Here is a 23,929-nt window from a genome sequence, read left to right on the forward strand (position 1 = left end):
CCTATACTTATAATAATATGTGCCTTCCCACTGATTTTTCTTTATTTTTCCTTATGATCCATCATGTAGCTTGGCTTCTATAATGTTTTTGTCATGTCAGCACACTTGCAGCTCACATAATTTTCCCTGGTCCCATATTGCATTTTGGGCAAATATTATGAATCATATATGTTATCCCACTGTTATTTATTTATTTATTTTTTTTTATGTTTGTTTGTGATCCTATCACCTTTATCCAGGCTGATTTCTTTCATATTTTTGTCATTTCAGCATAATTGCAGCTCATATAATCTTGACTGGTTCCACATTATACTTGTGGCCAATATTTTGATGAATATGTGCCATGCCACTATTATTTACTTATCTAGGTTAGTGATCCTATCGCCTTCCTGATGCCTGAATTCTATCATATTTTTCTCATGTCAGCACAAATGCAACTCACATAATTTTTACTGGTCCCATATTATACTTTTGGTCAATATTTTGAATAATAAATGCCATCTCATTGATATTTCTTTATCTTTGTTTTTGATCCTATCACCCTTGTGTACCCTGAATTCTATCATATTTTTGTCATGTCAGTATGTATGCAGCTCTCATAATTTCTTACTACCCATATTACACTTTGGGCTAATATTTGGAACAATATGTGTCATTCCATTGATATTTATTTATATTTGTCTGTGATCCTATCAACTTCATGTAGGCTAACTACTATTATATTTTTTTCATGTCAGCATACTTACAGCTTGCATAATTTACTGGTTCCACATTATAAATTGAGCTAATACTTTGAATAAAATGAGCCATTCTACTGATATCTCTTTATGTTTTTTGAGACCCTTTCACCTTCATGTAGCCTCATTTTTATTATTTGTTTGTCAGTCCAGCACACCTGCAGCTCATGTAATTGCAACTGGTGTCACATTATACTTTGGTCCAATACTTTAGATAATTTGTGCCATCCCACCTAAATTCCTATGTGTGCATTTATTATGTGTGATAATTATGGGTGATTTCTCTTTTCTTTTGAATTCGTCTATTTTTAATTTAGCTATATTTGATCAACCAAGTAGTGCTGGTAAACAAGAGGCACATACGATTGACCCTCTCCTTGAATCTATGGTTAATTCTAGGTGCAATTATCACACTACCATTGATTATTGTGATAAAATTAAACCCTCACTGTCTTTAAATAGTAGCTTCAATGTATTTTGTTTGAATGTGCGTGGGATAAAAGATCAGTGGAATAGTCTGAAATCGTGTTTTTGGTCTGATAATTCTTGCCCTTTTGATGTGACAGTTTTAATAGAAACATGGTTATCTGATGGTGAAAATTTTACAGCGTATGATATGCATGGTTATATTGCTATCCATAACCCCAGAATGGTAACAAAGCGCTCAGTGGGTATTTCTTTATTTATAAAGTCTGATATTGAGTTTATAAGAAGGTCTGACCTTGAATCCTGATTGATCTGAAAAGCCAGTTTGCATGTGATACTGTTTGTTTGTTTTATAAGCCCCCTCCTTTTCCAACACATTTGTTCTGCGATTTGCTTGACCAACTTTCTTTTGTGGGGTCTTTCTCTAAAACACGTATTTGTGTTTTGGGAGATTTTAATTGTAATATGTTAAATATTGGATCAAGTGATGAATGTGACCATCTCTTTGATGTGCTTTCTTCTTCTGGTCTACTTCCTTCAATTTTTTTTCCTTATCGTGTTGACCCTACTAAAATTTCAGCCACTTTAATAGATAATATTTTTATTTCTCATTCTCCTAATTTGATGTTTACTTCTGGTCTTGTTTTCACTGATCTTTCTGATCACTTCCCTACTTATGTATCACTTTTTGTACCTCAAGCCGAGATTGCTGTGGATGAGCGGGGTGAGTTTTCTTTTAGAACTCCCACAGATAAAAACTTTTCTAATTTAATACATAGTCTTTAGAGTAATGATTGGTCTAGTGTCCTTGAAGCTAATAATGTTGATTGTGCAACCAATTTATTTTTGTGTCGTATGGGAACTCTGTTGGATAAGCATTTTCCTCTTAGAAAGAGGCCAAGGATTTCCATACCCAAATGTCCATGGATGTCTAGAGGTCTGATCAATGCTACACATATGAAGGCGTCTCTGTTCAAGAATGCTTGTAGAAGAAAGACACAGGATGATCTTTTGAAGTATAAACTTTATAAAAATGTGCTTACTTCTTCAGTACGTGCTGCCAAAAAGCTCTATTTTTCGCGTCGAATTGATGAGTGTAAGGGTAATTTGCAAAAGGTTTGCACTGTAGTTAATGAAGCTCTTGCCCGCAAGAAACTCAAACAGCCCCCCCCCCTTGTCGCTACAAGAAAGCTGATGGATCTTTCGTGGACAAAAATTCTTTAGCAAGCGCCTTCAATTCGTATTTCACCTCACTTCCTTCAGTTCCTAATCCACCCTACAGCAGAGTAAGCAGTTTTCCCTTAGCAGAAATCTAATTTTTCCTTTTCCCATGCAGTAATACCGAAATTTCTAACATTATTTCTCAGCTTTCAAGTACCCGTTCAGCTGATGGTTTTGGTCTGAGCTGTAATGTTCTTAAAAAAATTGGTCAGTTTGTTTCCATCCCCATCTCACACATAACTAACCTCTCTCTTTCTTCTGGTGTTTTTCCTCATTTATTTAAGGTTGCTAATGTTGTACCTTTTTTAAATCGGTGATTCATCTCTAATTTCAAACTATAGACTTATTTCTCTCCTTCCTGTAATCGCTAAGGTTGTTGAAAAAGTAGTGTATTGTAGACTCTCTTCATTTGTATTTAGTACTAATACGACTGCAGGAAATTCTCTTATAACTAACCATCAGTATGGCTTTCGTCCCAGTTTTTCTACCTTGCATATACTTTCAGATGCAACAGAGTTTGTACGTGCTAACCTTGACAAGGGCTTGTGTGTTTTGGGTCTATTTCTTGACTTTTCAAAGGCATTTGATATGGTCGTTCACTCTGTTCTTTTGTCTAAATTATCTTCATTTTGAGTGCATGGAGTCCCACTTGAATGGTTTAGGCCTCCTCTCTCAGGGAGATCTCAGTATGTTTCTGTTAATCGTACTTCTTCCTCTTCCTTGCCTATTTTGAAAGGTGTCCCACAGGGCTCTGTGCTTGGACCACTTTTGTTTTTAATTTATGTTAATGATCTTTTTGATAGTCTTCATCCCCTTGTGCACCCTATTCTTTTTGCTGATGACAGTATTTTTTTCATTGTTGCAGTGGACCTGCCATCTGCCACTTCCCTAGCTCAAGGTCTTCTTGATAAAGAAAAAGATTAGTGCTGGTGAAATGGCATGACTCTCAACAGTCAAAAAAGTTGTCAATTTTATCCGATGTATCTGGCAAAATATGTTGATAAGAAAAAATTATTCACTCAACACTTAGATTTTGTTAATTTTATCCTATTTATCCGAGAAATGGATGCTGTAACAGAATTTAATCACTCTGATACTTGGATTTTGTCAATTTTATCCTATATATCCGAGAAAGGATGTTGATTAGGCATTTATTCAATCTGATACTTAGAGTTTGTCAATTTTATCCGATGTATCTGACAAAGGATGTTGATAAAACAATTATTTAATCTGATACTTAGATTTTGTCAATTTTATCCGATGTATCTGACAAAGGATGTTGATAAAAAAATTGTTCACTCTGACACTTAGATTTTTTCAATTTTATCCGATGTATCTGGCAAAAGATGTTGATAAAAGAAAATCATTCACTCAAACACTTAGATTTCGTCAATTTTTTCCTATGTATCCGAGAAAAGGATGTTGATATAGAATTTAATCACTCAGATACTTAGATGCTTAGATTTTGTCAATTTTATCCGATGTATCTGACAAAGGATGTTGATAAAAAAAAATTATTCGCTCTGACACTTAGATTCTGTCAATTTTATCCGATGTATCTGACAAAAGAAGTTGATAAAAAAATTTATTCACGCTGAAACTTAGATTTTGTCAATTTTATCCTATGTATCCAAGAAAATGATGTTGATATACAATTAATTCACTCTAATACTTATATTTTTTCAATTTTATCCGACATATCCAGCAAAGTATGCTGATAAAGCATTTATTCACTCTGATGCTTAGATTTTATCAATTTTTTCCTATATACCCGAGAAAAGGATGTTGATATAGAATTTAATCACTCTGATACGTAGATTTTGTCTATTTTATCCAACATATCCGACAAAGGATGTTGATAAAGCACTTATTCACTCTGATAATTAGATTTTGTCAATTTTATCCCATGTATCTGACAAAGGATGTTGATGAAAAAAATATATTCACTCTGACACTTAGATTTTGTCAATTTTATCCGATGTATCTGACAAAAGATGTTGATAAAAAAAATTATTCACTCTAACTCTTATATTTTGTCAATTTTATCCTATGTATCCGAGATTAGGATGTTGATATAGAATTTAATCACTCTGATACTGAGATTTTGTCAATCGTATCCGACATATCCGACAATGGATGCTTATAAAACATTTATTCGTTCTGATACTTAAATTTTGTCAATTTTATTCAATTTATCCGGCAAAGGATGTTGATAAAAAAAAAGATTATTCACTCTGACACTTGTATTTTGTCAATATTATCCTATGTAGCCGAGAAAAGGATGCTGATATAGAAATTAATCACTCTGATACTTAGATTTTGTCGATTTTATCCGACATATCTGACAAAGGATGTTGATAAAGCATTTATTCAATCTGACACTTAAATTTTGTCAATTTTATCCGATGTATCTGACAAAGGATGTTGATAAAAATAAAATTATTCACTCTGACACTTAGATACTGTCAATTTTATCCTATGTTGATAAAAAAAAATATATTATCACTCTGAGACTTAGATTTTGTCAATTTTATCCTATGTAGCCAAGAAAAGGATGTTGATATATAATTTAATCACTCTGATACTTAGATTCTGTCGATTTTATCCGACATATCTGACAAAGGATGTTTATAAAGCATTTATTGACTCTGATGCTAATATTTTTTCAATTTTATACGATGTATCTGACGAAGGATGTTGATAAAAAAAATTATTCACTCTGACACTTAGATTTTGTCAATTTTATCCGATGTATCTGGCAAAAGATGTTGATAAAAAATTTATTCACTCAGACACTTAGATTTTGTTAATTTTAACCTATTTATCCGAGAAAAGGATGTTGATATAGAATTTAATCACTCTTATACTTAGATTTTGTCAATTTTATCAAAGATATCCAGCAAAGGATGCTGATAAAGCATTTATTCACTCTAATTCTTAGATTGTATCAATTTTATCCTATGTAGCCGAGAAAAGGATGTTGATATAGAATTTAATCAATCTGATACTTAGATTTTGTCCATTTTATCCGATATATCTGACAAAAGATGTTGATAAAGAATTTATTCACTCTGATACTTAGATTTTGTCCATTTTATCCAATGTATCTGACAAAAGATGTTGATAAAAAAATTATTCACTCTGACACTTAGATTTTGTCAATTGTATCCCAGAAAAGGATGTTGATATAGAATTTAATCACTCTGATACTTAGATTTTGTCAATTTTATCCGATATATCTGACAAAGGATGTTGATAAAAAAAATTATTCACTCTGACACTTAGATTTTGTCAATATTATCCGAATGATCTGACAAAAGATGTTGATAAAAAAATTTATTCACTCTGACACTTAGATTTTGTCAATTTTATGCTATATAGCCTATATAATTTAATCACTCTAATACTTAGATTTTGTCGGTTTTATCCGACATGTCCGACAAAAGATGTTGATAAAGCATTTATTCATTCTGATACTTAGATTTTATCAATTTTATCCGATGTATCTGACAAAGGATGTTGATAAAAATATTTATTTACTCTGACACTTAGATTTTGTCAATTTTATCCGATGTATTTGACAAAAGATGTTGATAAAAAAATATTATCACTCTGACACTTAGATTTTGTCAATTTTATCCTATGTAGCCAAGAAAAGGATGCTGATATAGAATTTAATCACTCTGATGCTTAGATTTTGAACATTTTATCCGATATATCTGACAAAGGATGCTGATAAAGCATTTATTTACTCTGATGCTTAGATTTTGTCAATTTTTTCCGATGTGTCGGACGAAGGATGTTGATAAAATAAAATATTCCCTCTGACACTTACATTTTGTCAATTTTATCCTATGTTGATAAAAATATATTATCACTCTGAGACTTAGATTTTGTCAATTTTATCCTATGTAGCCAAGAAAAGGATGTTGATATATAATTTAATCACTCTGATACTTAGATTCTGTCGATTTTATCCGACATATCTGACAAAAGATGTTGATAAACATTTAATCACTCTGATACTTAGATTTTCTCAATTTTATCCGATATATCTGACAAAAGATGCTGATAAAAAAATTTATTCACTCTGACACTTAGATTTTGTCAATTTTATCCGATGTATCTGACAAAAGATGTTGATAAGAAAAAATATCATCACTCTTACGCTTAGATTTTGTCAATTTTATTCTATGTAGCCGAGAAAGGGATGTTGATATAGAGTTTAATCACTCTGATGCTTAGATTTGGTCGATTTTATCCAATGTATCCGACAAAGGATGTTGATAAAGCATTTACTCACTCTGACACTTAGATTTTGTCAATTTTATCCGATGTATCTGACAAAGAATGTTGATAAAAAAAATTGTTCCCTCTGACACTTACATTTTGTCAATTTTATCCGATATATCTGGCAAAAGATGTTGATAAGAAAAAATTTATTCACTGAAACACTTAGATTTTGTCGATTTTATCCGACATATCCGACATAGAATGCTGATAAAGCATTTATTCACTCCGATACTTAGATTTTGTCAATTTTATCCGATGTATCTGACAAAAGATGTTGAAAAAAAAATTTATTCACTCTGACACTTTGATTTTGTCAATATTATCCGATGTATCTGACAAAAGATGTTGATAAAAAAAAATTTCACTCTGACACTTCGATTTTGTCAATTTTATCCTATATAGCAAAGAAAAGGATGTTGATATATAATTTAATCACTCTGATACTTAGAATTTTGTCGATTGATACTTACATTTTGTCGATCCGACATATCCGACAAAAGATGTTGATAAACATTTATTCTTTCGAACACTTAGATTTTGTCAATTTTATCCGATGTATCTGACAAAAGATGTTGGAAAAAAAAATTTATTCACTCTGACACTTTGATTTTGTCAATATTATCCGATGTATCTGACAAAAGATGTTGATAAAAAAAAATTCACTCTGACACTTAGATTTTGTCAATTTTATCCTATGTAGCCGAGAAAATGATTTTTAATAGAATTTAATCACTCTGATGCTTAGATTTTGTCGATTTTATCCGATATATCCGACAAAGGATGTTGATAAGGCATTTATTCACTCTCATACTTAGATTTTGTCAATTTTTTCCGATGTATTTGACAAAGGATGTTGATAAAAAAAATTATTCCCTCTGACACTTACATTTTGTCAATTTTATCCTATGTTGATAAAAATATATTATCACTCTGACACTTAGGTTTTGTCAATTTTATCCTATGTAGCCCAAAAAAGGATGTTGATATAGAATTTAATCACTTTGATACTTAGATTCTGTCTATTTTATCTGATTTATCTGACAAGAGATGTTGATAAAAAAAATTATTCACTCTGACACTTAGATTTTGTCAATTGTATCCTATGTATCCGAGAAAAGGATGTTGATATAGAATTTAATCACTCTGATACTTAGATTTTGTCAATTTTATCCGACATATCTAACAAAGGATGTTGGTAAGGCATTTATTCACCCTGATACTTAGATTTTGTCAATTTTATCCTATGTTGATAAAAATATATTATCACTCTGAGACTTAGATTTTGTCAATTTTATCCTATGTAGCCAAGAAAAGGATGTTGATATATAATTTAATCACTCTGATACTTAGATTCTGTCGATTTTATCCGACATATCTGACAAAGGATGTTAATAAAGCATTTATTGACTCTAATGCTTATATTTTGTCAATTTTATCCGATATATCTGACGACCGATGTTAATAAAAAAAATTATTCACTCTGACACTTAGATTTTGTCAATTTTATCCGATGTATCTGGCAAAAGATGTTGATAAAAAAATTATTCACTCTAATACTTAGATTTTGTCAATTTTATCCTATGTATCCTAGAAAATGATGTTGATATATAATTTAATCACTCTGATACTTAGATTTTGTCAATTCTATTCGAGATATTAGACAAAGCATGTTGATAAAGAATTTATTCACTCCTATACTTAGATTTTGTCAATTTTATCTGATGTATCTGACAAAGGATGTTGATTAAAAAAATTATTCGCTCTGAAACTTAGATTTTGTCAATTTTATCCGATGTATCAGACTAAGCATGTTGATAAAAAAAAATTATTCACTCCGACACTTAGATTTTGTCAATTTTATCCTAAGTATCCAAGAAAATGATTTTGATATAGAATTTAATGACTCTGATACTTAGATTTTGTCAATTTTATCAAAGATATCCAACAAAGGATGCTGATAAAGCATTTATTCACTCTGATACTTAGATTTTATCAATTTTATCCATAGTAGCCGAGAAAAGGATGTTAATATATAATTTAATCACTCTGATACTTAGATTTTGTCAATTTTATCCGACACATCCGACATAGGATGCTGATTAAGCATTTATTCACTCCGATATTTAGATTTAGTCAATTTTATCCGATGTATCTGACGAAAGATGTTGATAAAAAAAATTATTCACTCTGACACTTAGATTTTCTCAATTTTATACTATATAGCCGAGAAAAGGATGTTTATATATAATTTAATCACTCAGATACGTAGATTTTGTCGATTTTATCCGACATATCCGACAAAAGATGTTGATAAACATTTATTCACTCTGATACTTAGATTTTGTCAATTTTATCCGATGTATCTGACAAAGGATGTTGATAAAAATATTTATTCACTCTGACACTTAGATTTTGTCAATTTTATCCGATGTATCTGACAAAAGATGTTGATAAAAAAAAATATTATCACTCTGACATTTAGATTTTGTCAATTTTTTTCTATATAGCCGAGAAAATGATGTTGATATAGAATTTATTCACTCTGATGCTTAGATTTGGTCGATTTTATCCGATATATCCGACACAGGATGCTGATAAAAGATTTATTCAATCTGATACTTAAATTTTGTCAATTTTATCCGATATATCTGAGAAAGTATGTTAATAAAAAAATTTTATTTTCTCTGACACTTAAATTTTGTCAATTCTATCCGATGTATCTGGCAAAAGAAGTAGATAAAAAAAATTTATTCACTCAAACACTTAGATTTTGTCAATTTTATCCTCTGTATCCGAGAAAAGGATATTGATATAGAATTTAATCATGCTGATACTTAGATTTTGTCAATTTTATCTGACATATCCGACATAGGATGCAAATAAAGCATTTATTCACTCCGATATTTCGATTTTGTCAATTTTATCCGATTTATCTGGCAAAAGATGTTGATAAAAAAATTTATTCACTCTGACACTTAGATTTTGTCAATATTATCCGATGTATCTGACAAAATATGTTGATAAAAAAAATGTATTCACTCTGACACTTAGATTTTGTCAATTTTATCCTATATAGCCGAGAAAAGGATGTTGATATATAATTTAATCATTCTGATACTTAGATTTTGTCGATTTTATCCAACATATCCGACAAAAGATGTTGATAAACATTTATTCATTCTGATACTTGGATTTTGTCAATTTTATCCGATGTATCTGACAAAGGATGTTGAAAAAATCTTTATTTATTCTGACACTTAGATTTTGTCAATTTTATCCGATGTATCTGACAAAAGATGTTAATAATAAAAAATATTATCACTCTTACGCTTAGATTTTGTCAAATTTATTCTATGTAGCCGAGAAAAGGATGTTGATATAGAATTTAATCACTCTGATGCTTAGATTTTGTCGATTTAATCCAATATATCGGACAAAAGATGTTGATAAGGCATTTATTCACTCTGATACTTAGATTTTGTCAATTTATTCCGATTTATCTGACAAAGGATGTTGATAAAAAAATTATTCCCTCTGACACTTACATTTTGTCAATTTTATCCGCTGTATCTGGCAAAAGATGTTGATAAAAAAAATTTATTAACTCAAACACTTAGATTTTGTCAATTTTATCCTATGTATCCGAGAAAAGGATGATGATATAGAATTTAATCACTGTGATACTTAGATTTTATCAATTTTATCCTATGTACTCGAGAAAAGGATGTTGATATAGAATTTAATCACTCTGATACTTAGATTTTGTCCATTTTATCTGACATATCCGACAAATGGTATTGATAAAGCATTTATTCACTCTGATACTTAGATTTTGTCAATTTTATCCGATGAATCTGACAAAGGATGTTGATAAGAAAATTATTCGCTCTGAAACTTAGATTTTGTCAATTTTATCCTAAGTATCCAAGAAAATGATTTTGATATAGAATTTAATCAGTCTGATACTTAGAATTCGTCAATTTTATCAAAGATATCCAGCAAAGGATGCTGATAAAGCATTTATTCACTCTGATACTTAGATTTTATCAATTTTATCCTATGTAGCCTAGAAATGGATGTTGACATAGAATTTAATCACTCTGATACTTAGATTTTGTCAATTTTATCCGATATATCTGACAAAGGATGTTGATAAAGCGTTTATTCACTCTGATACTTAGATTTTGTCAATTTTATCCGAGGTATCTGACAAAAGATGATGATAAAAAAAATTATTCACTCTGACACTTAGATTTTGTCAATTGTATCCTGTGTATCCGAGAAAAGAATGTTGATATAGAATTTAATCACTCTGATTCTTAGATTTTGTCAATTTTATCCGACATATCCGACATAGGATGCTGAAAAAGCATTTATTCACTCCGATACTTAGATTTAGTCAATTTTATCCGATGTATCTGACAAAAGATGTTGATAAAAAAATATTATTCACTCTGATTCTTAGATTTTATCAATTTTATCCTATGTAGCCGGGAAAAGGATACTGATATAGAATTTAATCACTCTAATACTTAGATTTTGCCCATTTTATCCGATATATCTGACAAATGATGCTGATAAAGCATTTATTCACTCTGATACTTAGATTTTGTTAATTTCATCCGATGTATCTGACAAAAGATGTTGATAAAAAAAAAATTCACTCTAACACTTAGATTATGTCAATATTATCCTATGTATCTGACAAAAGATGTTGAAATTTATTAACTCTGACCCTTAGATTTTGTCAATTTTATCCGATGCATCTTACAAAGGATGTTGATAAAGAATTTAATGACTATGATACTTAGATTTTGTCCATTTTATTTGACATATCCGACAAAGGATGCTGATAAAGCATTTATTCGCTCTGAAACTTAGATTTTGTCAATTTCATCTGATGTATCAAACAAAGGATGTTGATAAAGAATCTATTCACTTTTGTCAATTTTATTCGATGTATCTGACAAAAGATGTTGATAAAGAATTTAATGACTTAGATTTAATGACAATGATGCTGATAGAAAAAATTTATTCACTCTGATACTTAGATTTTGTCTATCTTACCCCATGTATCTGACAAAATATGTTGATAAAGAATTTAAATACTCTGATACTTAGGTTTTGATAATGTTAACTGACATTTTGGGGAAAGGATGGTGAAAAAGAATCAATTCTCTCTGATACTTAGATTTTATCAATTTTACCCCGAGCTATCCGAGAAAAGATGTTGATAAAGAATTTAGTCAATTTTAGATTTAGATTTAGTCAATACTTAGATTTAGTCAATTTTATCCAATGTATCTGACAAGATATTGATAGGAAAAATTTATTCACTCTGATAGTTAGATTTTATCAATGTTATCCCATGTATCTGACAATAGATGTTGATACAGAACTTCATCACTCTGACACTTAGGTTTTGATAATGTTAACCGACATATCCGACAAAGGATGTTGATAAAGAATTTATTCACTCTGATACTTAGATTCTATCAATTTTATCTTGACCTATCTGACAAAATGTGTTGATAAAGAATTTATTCATTCTAATGCTTAGATTTTCTCCTTGTTAACCTATATATCCGACATATGATGTATGCAAATTCCTTTTCTTACATCCCCGATGTTTCAATAGACATTCTAAACGTTTGATATGGTAGCATAGTCTAAAAATAATGTACACTTAACAATGTAATACATAATACATCTTAAATGCAATAATGTCATGTAGGATATTAATAAAAAAAATATTTTATTATACATTACTAAAACCATCCAAGAACTTCAGACATTTTGAACCTGTTCCACTAAATAGTTGACCGTGTTTTCTCTTGATATTGTAGCTATCATCTTCTCTTAGTTCGAAATTAGTAGAATAATCATTATTCCATTTTGAGTCATACACAATTTTTACTGGTGTGTCATCGACAGGCTCAATATGCGTTTCGTCTTTGGTATTATTTTGTTCATTGACTGTATGATCAATGATGTTAGTAACGTTTGTTTTTCATCGATTCATCTTTATATTCCTTAGTGATATATTCTTCCAATGCCATTTTTATTTGTCCGGCAATTTCACTGTCTATTACCACATTATTTTTACACAGGTAACAGTTCCGGCACGTAGACAAGATATAGTTTATGATATTAGTAGAAGAGTACGCCTGTCTTCTTTTGAACTTTCGTTGAATGCTAATACCCGAAAGCTGACGATAGGATGTATCAGTAGGTAGCATGTTACCAGAAGCCCTAGCAAGAAGATACCCCTCTTAATCAACTAGTATTTTTATGTTGGCGTTCTCTTTTAGTGCAATCATCTCCGGAGATCTCAATCTCGCATATCCATAATTTGTAAAATGGAATTTTTTGGGTTCTCCAAAGAAATTTAATTCCTTACTGTCATGACAACGCACGCATACATTCTCAATAAGATATCCACTTGTACTTGTTTCATAGTTCAAATAATGCTCTTTGTCAGCATTCAATGCTACAATAACACTATCATGTGAATACAATTTCTTAAAATGCTTCATCTTCACTTTTTTAAAGATATGAGTTATGTGTTTATCCTTCCACTGCGTAATAAATACTGATTTTATACATGCAGTAAACTAAGTAGTGTCGATAAGCCGCCATAGAGTACCAGTGGGAAAGCCGCGTCGTGTCTATGAGGAAGCGTAGAGTACAATTACTAGATCTGCAATCATATTTTATGTCATTTTAAGATACGTAAATAAAAAGTCCAGAAAGAAAATTCAGTCCAAAAAAAGCGCTACTACAAACGATATTTTTCTAATAGAAATAGTCACGACTAACATATCAATATCATTCTCATTTTGAATTTGGAAAATATTAAATGTGGATTTTTTATTTTTAAGTATGTTTCATGTCATTCGAAGAAATGTAAAAAAAAAGTAGAAAAAAATACAATGTTAAAAAAATAAATAAAAGTTCAAACAAAAAGTAAAAAAATGAGGGAAGGGGCCCCAAAAAAGTTGGGAGGGGGGCCTTGGAGGCTGGGGAAAGGGGATCTTTGGAGGTTGAGGTCCTTGGTGGTTAGGATCATTGATTACTGCGATACAAAAAAGTGCTACTACAAACATTATTTTTCCAATAGTAAAAGTCACGAGTAAAATATCAATATCATTCTCATTTTGAATTTGAAAAATATTCAAAGTGAATTTTTCATGTTTTAAGTATGTTTCATGTCATTCTATGAGATGTAAAAAAAAGTTTAAAAAAATACCATGTTAAAAAAAGTGTTAAAAAAAATTCAAAAAAAATGAGGGGAGGGGGCCCAAAAAGTTGAATGGAGGAGGGGGGACTTAGAGGTTGGGGATAGGGGACCTTTGGAGTTTGAGGTCCTTGGTGGCTAGGGTCATTGATAATTACGATCCTTAATACTTCAAACCTATAATCATCTCCCTACTCGATTTCTAAGGATTGTTCTGAATTTCTGTATTAAAATTCTTTTCTTGGCATCTACATCTCTATTAGTATCAACTTTTTAGTATACTGTAATGTTAGAGCATATTTTATATTGACAACACTGTTCAAACGGTACTTGTGTATTTTACAGAACACATCCAAGAAGATAAGCTAGGTCAAGTCGCAATGTCATCTTGTCATCGTTAATCGTTTCCGTAGATTGATGCCTAGGATGTTATTCCAAATTTATAATAAATTGCGCATGAGTTAGCAACCCCTTCGGGGTTACCTTAACTGGTAGGTAGTTTAACCCTTTTTTACCATCTTTATACAATCCAATTAAAAATGTTATCTACCTCTGTTTTGCCCCTATTATTCAATCACCAATTAAGATCATTCAGTGCAGAGTTACACAAATGGAATACCTTTTCGCAAATAGAGTTATTTTTTGGCAAATGATTCAACTTTTGGTATCTGATAGCATATGCCATCATTAAACCATCCATCGAATGTTAATAGCCAAAAGTTTGGCTGTTAACCATTTTACAAAAAAGTTCAATAAACCTTTAAATACGTTATACCAATGTCTCTTGTATGCATAAAATCTATTACATATCTGAGCATATTCTTTGTACAGTTGATAGTAATTAATCCCGTATGCTAACATTAAACATTCCGTCGAATTCTAATAGCCGAAAGCTTGGCTGTTGACCATTTTACAGAAAAGTCAAATAAACTTTTGAATACGTTATACCAATGTCTCTTTTATCCGTCAAATATATTACATATCTCATCATATTCCTTGTACAGTTGATAGTAATTAATCCCATTTGCTATCATTAAACTTACCATTGAATGCTAATAGCCGTAAGCTTGGCCGTTAACCATTTTACAGAAAGAACATTAAACCTTTGAATACCCAGAAAATCACTCCTTATATTTGAATCCGTTTACTATACTAATCAAGTTATCGTATAGGGAGTGCCCTCTGTATCACCTCTCTCTGATTGGCTCAGAAAATAGGTGTTGCCTCAAAAACCTGTCTGCTTGCATTACACAGTCTCGTCCCTGAATATCTAGTTCCACATATAACATGTTTGGTTGCTTTATAGGTACATAATATAGAGGGATTGGTCGTTTTATACAACCTCCCCCGGGATATATTATATCGATACTACTCCTGTCTTTGAATTATGTTATTGTAAATTGGAGTGAATCTATATTCCCTTTCGTGTCTATTAATACTAGTCCTGAATAGATATTTTTTTTTATTTCTATTATTTCCCAAAAACTTAGTAAGAGTCCAACAGATTTATCAAGTATTTTTATTCCATCAAATAGCATGCTATGATGTGAAAAGTCAAATAAATGATCTGCAACTGCTGATTCAAAAGTCCCTGGTTCTTATTAAATTTTAGATAAAAATGTGTTGTATTTCTGTTTTGTTGTAATTTATTTTCCAAATTTCAGTTTGTTTTCCCACATTAAATTTTCCTCAGGAACAAAATATTCTGTATACTCCGCTTCGTACGTTTTTTTTGTATCGCATCTTTTCTGCTATTTAGGCAGGATCCATTACTAATATCCACTTGGGATTTAAAAGCAGTGGTTCATATTACGTTCCTTTAATTCATATTACTGTTCCTTTAAGTTGTGCAATTATTTTTTTGATTTTATCAATATTCTTCATTCATTTTTTTTAGTTCTTATAGTTCGAAAGATCATCTTTTCAGGATATACATTTTCAATTAAATTATCTTTAATGAAAATGAGTTCATTACTTATGTATTTTGGTTATGTTGGTTTTAATTGTATTTTATGTTATCAACTTGAATAGGATGATTCGTCATAAAACATAAGTAACGGCTATTGTTTGTCGTTTTACTATAAACCAAAAAAACTGTTTCGATGAATATATCTAAAAATAGTAATTTATTCTTTAGTTCTTTTTCAATTGCAAAACTATTCAGTTTCTTATTCCCCACAATTCCAAACCATCAAAATATCGTCCCCAAAGTTGATTTTCCAAAAATTTAGGAGTTATGATGTTGGTAGACTCCAAGATGAGAATTTTAGAGAAACTTTCCAGGAACAGTTGTATACTAAAATTGAGAATTTAAAATTTGATAATGTTGAAGATGGTTGTTATAATTTTAGAAAAATAATTTTTGAAGTTGCTGAATGCGTCTTAGGGAAGAAAGCTAGGACTACAGCTAAGAATATTAGTGGAAAAGCTTCATGTTTAATAGAAAGGAGAAAAGACTTGTATAAGAATTATCTGAGTGATATATCATTAGAAAAGAAAAGGAATGTAAAGAAAGTGGAGAAAGCATTAAAATTTGAACCAAGGAGGTGTGAAGTGGAGGCCATGGATAAAATTGCCGATGATCTGAAAGATGCAGCTAAACGGCATAATAGTAAAATATTGTACTGGTGTGTTCATAAATTGAGAAAGAGTAATCAATCCGGACTTGGCCCAGTTAAAGATAGGAACGGGGCCACAATTAGCGATAAGGAAAGAATTAAAGAGAGATGGGTAAAACATTTTGAAAATTTACTAAACTGAGATAGAGTTGCAGCAAAGGATATAGAGGAAAATGAAAAAGCTTGTGATACCTTAGATGTGAAGGAAGATATGTTTTGTGAGGAAGAATTGGCGCCAGTACTAAAAGGATTAAAAAATAATAAGGCTCCAGGTGCTGATAGGGTGGTAAATGAGTTTCTTATATATGGTGACTGAGGTTAGAAATAAGTTACTGAACATTATGAATATAATTTTTGAAAAAGGGGAAGTACCTAACGATTTTAGGAAAGCCTTAATTAAGCCACTTTGTAAGAAAGGTGATAAAAGTGAGTGTGGTAATTATCGAGGCACTAGTCTGGTCTCTGTAGGTAGCAAATTACTTAGTAATATAACACTTTTTAGACTGAGAGATGTCATAGACAAAGTTTTAAGAGAAGAACAGTGCGGTTTTTGAAAAGGTAAAGGATGTGTGGACCAAATTTTCACTCTTGGGTTAATAATTGAGAAGTGCCTGAGTTGTCAAACACCTTTGGTCCTCAGTTGTATAGATTATGAGCAAGCGTTCGATTCTGTTGATAGAAGAGCTTTACTAAAGGTTTTATCTTTGTATGGTTTACCAGACAAATACATTAAAGTGATTAGTGCTTTGTACGGGAATAACACTGCTGTGGTTAAGGTAGGAAATGAGATTAGCAGCTGGTTTTGTATTAAATCAGGAGTTAAGCAGGGTTGTGTTCTATCTTCTAACCCCATTTATATGGATATTTTTGATGGAATTTGTCTTAAGGAGCACAGGAAAGGCAATGGGAGACAATGGAATCAAATGGGAAGGAAAAAGTCTCCTGGAATTAGACTATGCTGATGATTTAAGCATCCTAGATGAAAGTGTAAGCAAAATGAAAGAACTTTTGGAGGTTTTGCCAGTTAAAGGTGGTAGAATAAGTTTGAAAATTAATGTTAAGAAGACTAAGTCACTAAGGCTAGGAATAAGTGAAGATGAAAAGGTGACCGTGGGTAATGAAAAGATTGATCAGGTTAGCAGCTTCACTTATTTTGTTAGTTTTATTGGCTAAGACGACTGGAGCAATGAATATGTTAACAGTAGGAAAGCCAAGGCTTATGAAGTTTTCTGGTAATTAAAAAAAGTTGAAAAGAAAGGGAAGATAAGTCTGCGAACTTAGATTAGAGGATTAGAAGCCACAGTGATGACAGTGGTCTAATATGACTCTGAAGCATGGGCGCTCCGAAAAGCGGATGAAGATATGCTAGATGTTTTCCAGAGAAATTGCTTAAGGATTGTTCTGGGTACCCGGCTGACTTACCGTATATCAAACAATAGGCTGTACGAAAAATGTGATTCAATACCGCTCTCTAGGGCTATAATGAAAGAAAGGCTAGGGCACGTTGTGCGGATGAAGGATTAAATATTACCGAAGATTATTCTTTTTGGCCAACTGTCTAGGGCTAAACGGAAAGCAAGTTGTCCTCGTCTGGGATGGGAGGACTTCATAAAGAAAGATTTAAAGGAAATGGGAACTTCGTGGGTGGGTGTAAAAAGAGAAGCTTTGAATAGATTAGGATGGAGGAGGAGTGTGTTTAGCTGTGTTAGCCTCAAGCAGCATGGTGCAGTGGTGAGTTGTTAGTAGTAGTAGTAGTAGTTTCTATAGTTAACTTTTTTAGGTAAACTTACGTAGATATACAGTGGACTTGTGTTAGGAGATTTTTTTTTCCATTGATTCAGAGGATTACCAATTGTAGGTGCTTTACATCTACTGTTAGAAAATATTTACATAGGATATGTATAAACTTATTTTTCAAAACCTAAGTTTTTGGGGAGATATATCAACGATACTTTGGCTGTTTGGAATTATGGGGAGTCAGAAATTGAAAGTTTTGACATAGTAGAGTTTTCTTGACCTGTATTTCATTATAACCTAGAGAATTGTAAATTTTTTTAAACAAATCCTGATTTCGTTTCATTTTCCTGTTCTTTGAAGTGACAACAATTGACATATTGGACGCTATTAAGATATTTTTTTTTTCGTCAGTGTTTTTTCCATTTTATTTTATTCACTTTTTTTAGTCAATTTTTTCTCTGTTGATAAAGGCTACAGGACGTGAAGTCAAAATTATAGACCCTTTATTTTTTTATTATTAAATCTCTTTTTTTCTTTTTTTTTCTGTTTCTTATTAAAAATATTTGAAACATTATGCTCGCCTTTCTATATTTTCATTTGTTTAATTTGTATTAGCATGAGTCGGTCCTTACTTATAGTTTGTTACCACGAACTGTTTGAAACACCTTGAGATTTGTGACAAACCTTTGGCTAAAAATGAGTTAAAGGCTATTCCTTCCTTTTGTTTTTAGATAAACATGTTTTAGATAAACATTCGTCTATAGTTTTGTGCTACTTAAGTGGCGTTTACATGCGTGTCTAGCTAGAATCCTATGTCTAGACACGTATCTAGCCAGACTTCAATGTCAAGGCAACGACCGTTCACAAGTAAAATTCGATGCTTAGCTAGAACTGCAAATTTAGTTTCAAATAGATTACAGTTGTCATTTCTAGCCAATCAAGAGAGCTTATTCGGGCAAAACTTTCAAAATTATAATCTCTATTTTTACTGTCACAAGATATTGGATGAGATAAGCCAAACAATTGCCTCAGTGTGCTTCACTATTCTGTCTGGTGTTGCATATTTGCCTAAGATGAAAAAAAAAACAATTAATGAGAAAACAAAAGTTAAATTTCAGTTTAAAAATGTAAACATAGATGATGAAATAGTGCAACTTGACACATTCTGATTGGCCGTAATCGAAAATCCTAGACATTGAGTTCTAGAGTCTAGAGCTAAAAGTCTAGCCAAGCGCCTTGTCTAGCGTGTCTAGCTAAGCATCGAATTTTACTTGTGAACGGTCGTTGCCTAGACAATGAAGTCTGGCTAGACACGTGTCTAGACATGGGATTCTAGCTAGACACGCATGTGAACGCCGCTTTATGCCATTAAGTTCATGATCATTTGGGTATCCATCGTAACACACCTATTTTCCTTTCAGGGAATATGAAAATTGTGATGTTGTGCCGGAATATAAAACCGTCCTTCAGACAATCAATATTATTGACACAATTTTGACACTTCTTCTTCCACTGGCTGCATTGGTATCAATGAATATTCTGATCGCAAAGAATTTATTCTTATTCAGTAAAACCTTTGGAAAGCCCATTGTTAAAACTCCTCATACGTGTTCGATTAAAGTAAGTATTTTCATCGTTGTTATAATTATATCTGGTACAAATTGGAGGGGGGATTGCTCCCCTTGGTTTTGAGAAAATACCCTTTATAGTATGTTAATTGAAAATATAGAAAAAAATACCCCCCCTAAACTTTGAAAATACCTTTTTTGTGTCTTCATTTAAAACTTAAGAAATAACCCCCTCCCATAAATTGTTGTGAATTTGAAGTCCTTGATCACATCATTCAAACTCAAACTAGTAGGATTACCGACACCCGATGAAATTACTCGTACAAAAAACTTCATGTGTTAGGAATGTGGATTTTCTTCTATTTTTGTTGAGTGTCTGCCCCCCCCCCCTTACCAAAGAAGTGACCTATGCAGTAAATATAAAAAAATATGTGATAATGTAGACATTCCAGGGATAGGAATTCAAAACGACACTCCTACCATTCCATATGTTAATGTATCACCATCTACAGGCGATGCCGAGACCGACCAATGGGTATTGGAGTTTGATCGTTAACATATCATGGTTGCAGCGGTAGCTACAACCTAGTAAAGAGCAAACAACAGCCCATGGTACCCAAAAGTTAAAAAATTCGTTTTGAAAAAAACTACCTAGTGTAAAATTGCCATCTGACACTGACTCAGGAATTGTAACTATTATTTTGGTTCGTCTTAAGAAAAAGAGTTTATTGCAAAAAGAAATTTATGGTGATTTCAAAACAAAAGCCTCACATCCCTCGAAAATGGCGTCAGATCAAAATGGAAAGTATACCATTGGAATCAGCAAGGTCGAAAACCTCAAAACAGGGAATTTACAGTCTCCCTCCTTGAAAAACAAGGAAAATAACTTTTTTTCATCGGTAGCACTGATCAGTCTCCCGTTTTTGTTTTTTTTTTGCTTTTTTTTTCTTCTTTTTTTTATTTCAACAGGCCTAGCGGGCTGCTAGAACATCATAGAGAGATGCTTAATGGCTCATTCAAAAGCTATTCCTCATATCTACGTGCTTTTTATAAATTCCGCCATCTGCAAGCGTAATATGGCACTAACATGGCACTCTTATGCCATTTCTTAAGGGGTGGAACTAGTAGTCTACCAGAACATCGTAGAAATATATTTTATAGCTCATATCAAAGATATTCCTCGTAGCTACGTCATTCATAAATAATTCCACCATCAGAAAGTTCCAAATGGCACCAAAAACGGAACTTTTGGTGCCGTTTCTAAAGGGGATAAACTGGGGCTATTGGGCTAGCGAAACTTATAATAGTGATGTTTAATGGTTCATTTGAAAGCTATTGCTCATATATAGCCTACATGATTTTTTTTTACCCTTCGTAAGTGCGACATAGCACTGAAAACAACCCTTTTGGTGCCACTTCTTAAGTGGAAAAGCTCTTAAGTACAAAACAGGTACTACTGTAATAGTTATCTTCCAGAACCCTCGACTGGAGGTTTACAAGAACCCCCCCGGTACACTCCCCTCCCAGCCCCCTTAATAAGTTTCATAGATCGTCTGCTCATCAGTAAGCTACTGAAACATTAGCAGGCTCCCTCGCGATCGTAGATAGATGTTTAATGGCTCAATAAAAAGCTATTGCTTATATTTTTACCAGGTTTTTAACAATTCTACCCTCTATTAGATTTAACAGATATCAGTGTTAACTAGTTTCTGGGAAGAATTGCAATGAACTCTTTGCCACGGTTGAAGCATTAGCTGCAACCTAGTTAAGAGCGAACCACAGCCCATATAAGCTAAAAGTAAAAAAATGTTAAAACGGTAATTTTTTTTCTTTTTTTTTCCAGGCCTAGCGGGTTACTAGAACATCATAGAGAGATGTTTAAGAGCTCATTCAAAAGCTATTTCGCATATATACGTGGTTTATATAAATTTCGTCGTATGCAAGCGCCATAAGACACGAAAAAAGGCATTTCTCGAAGGGAGGGGCTAGCGGACTACCAGAACATCTAAGATAGATTTTTGATAGCTCAAATAAAAAATATTGCTCATATTTAGGTTCTTCCTATAAATTTCAACATCTGCAAGCTTCAAATAGCGCTAAAAACGGCACTTTTGGTGCCATGTCTCAAGTAGAAAAGATAGGGCTAGTGGGCTACCAGAACTTTTTATAGTGATGTTTAATGGCTCATTTGAAAACTTTTGCTCATATCTACGTGCTTTTTATCAATTCTACCCTTCGTAAGTGAGATATAGTACTAAAAACAACAATTTTGGTTTCACTTCTTAAGTGGAAAATCTTGGAATAAAGAAACGGTATTATTGTAATAATTATGGTCCAAAACCCTTAACTGCAGGTTTGCAAGAACACCTCCTGCAACTTCCTCCTCCAGTCTCCCTTAGTAAGCTACGCAACTAAAGTCTTACAAACACCAATATATTAAATTACATTATTAGAGGCGTGGTTCTGTCAGTACAGCGCTAGACTTCAAATTAGATTATCATGCGTTCGATTCCAGCTTGGATTTTTTTTTTCAATCATGGTTTGTCCCTTCTTATGATTACTTTTCAGATAATCCACAGTTTTTGTAAGCGTGATGCACTTATTTCTTAGGCATATCCCGGAAAGGCAGATTTTAAACCTATTACTCATATCTATGTGCTTTTTATTAATGTTACCATCCAAAGTGCCATTTAGCAATAAAAACGGCATTTTTGGTACCACTTCTTAAGTGAAGGAGTTTGGAAGCATAAAACGGTACCATTGCAATAAGTATGGTCTAAAGCCCTTAACTGGTGGTCTATAAGATCCCCTTACATATACTCCCCTCCAGACCCTCTTTGTAAGTTTCATAAATCAACTAGTAATATTAAAAGTAAAAGATTATTGCGAAAATAAATTAACTAAAACTAAAAACTTTTCAACTATACATCTACCAAAAATTAAGCTTGATTGATCAACAGTATTGAATTGAACCTTCAACATCACTCTTTGATGAAGCCTATGTGCTAGTTCTAACGGCAGTAATTAAGGAGAAGGGACGCCCTTGCCCCATTAGTTTTTGCTCCTGCCTAGGTTTTGAACTCACCTTTTTTTGGTCATTTCATTGGAAAAGGTACTTGTTTCATTTAAAAAGGTTGGGAAAAAAACCAAAAGTGTATTTTGTGGGAATGTGCCATCAAGTCAAATTTATAAAAAGCGATTAAGTATAAATATAAGCTTTTAAATAAGCCATTAAACAGCTCTCTTTTGTTATAGTGGCCTTATAGTTTCTGCTAGTCAGTAGGTGATTTATAAAGCCAGTCGTCATTATGGCTTTTTCAGGCGAAATTAGCCGAGTAAAAACAGCCTTTTGCTCATCTAAAAAAACGTTCCTGAAAAACATGTACTGTTTTGTGAAGTATGGATAATGAACTTTATGTTATAGACTGAAAGTTCTTCGTAGCTGTCAAGGTCTTTGCAGTATTATCTAGAGGTGTCTTATCTCCCATAGACCGGTGATAATTAGAAATTATATTAAAAATAAGTTTTCAACTGAAACTAAGGAGTGACATTAAAACTTAAAACGAACATATATTATCCCGTATACACAAAAAAGATCATGGCAGCGTTGTTTCCACATTACATTTTAATCGAAACGAACAAAGATTAATTTTTTTTAAACAAAGCTTTTCCGAGGGAAGTAAAGAGCGAAGTTAAAACTTAAAACGGACAAAAACTATTACTTCACAGCCTATTTAATACATATAAATAAAACTAGTACAAATAAGCCAACTAGTTATGTTAGTAGAAAGGCCCCTATTGATCCCATCCCACACCACTGCTGCCATCAACAATTTAGTCTAACGCTGACGGGCTATAATTTATTCAAGGATTATCGATCGTGTCTAATGGGGTCAATGACCCCTTTTTTCAAGGTCGATTTATTTGTTGTTTCCAAGTGTATTGTCTCCGGAGTGAAGTTTCCACATGCGCATTGACGATAGGGAAGAGATGTATTGATCCACAAAGGGGAGAGGATTTCCAAGAAATTGATTGCGTAATTGACTAGGACAAGTGAATTTCCGAGAAATTGATTGCGTAATCGAAGGGGAA

At 32.2% G+C, this 23,929-nt stretch overlaps 1 protein-coding gene across 1 annotated transcript in view; it reads left to right on the plus strand.

Moving 5' to 3' along the window:
• Window positions 1-23,929, plus strand: part of LOC148946262 (uncharacterized) — a 193,048-nt gene that overhangs the window by 44,089 nt on the left and 125,030 nt on the right. The window contains exon 2 of the mRNA XM_089097646.1: window positions 19,691-19,889. Within this exon, the coding sequence (XP_088953772.1) occupies window positions 19,691-19,889 (199 nt within the window). The remainder of the gene's footprint in view (window positions 1-19,690; window positions 19,890-23,929) is intronic.

Source organism: Artemia sp. Qi Xiang Cuo, chromosome 12 (assembly GCF_049724085.1).
Source record: "Artemia sp. Qi Xiang Cuo chromosome 12, ASM4972408v1, whole genome shotgun sequence".
NCBI lineage: Eukaryota > Metazoa > Arthropoda > Branchiopoda > Anostraca > Artemiidae > Artemia > Artemia sp. Qi Xiang Cuo.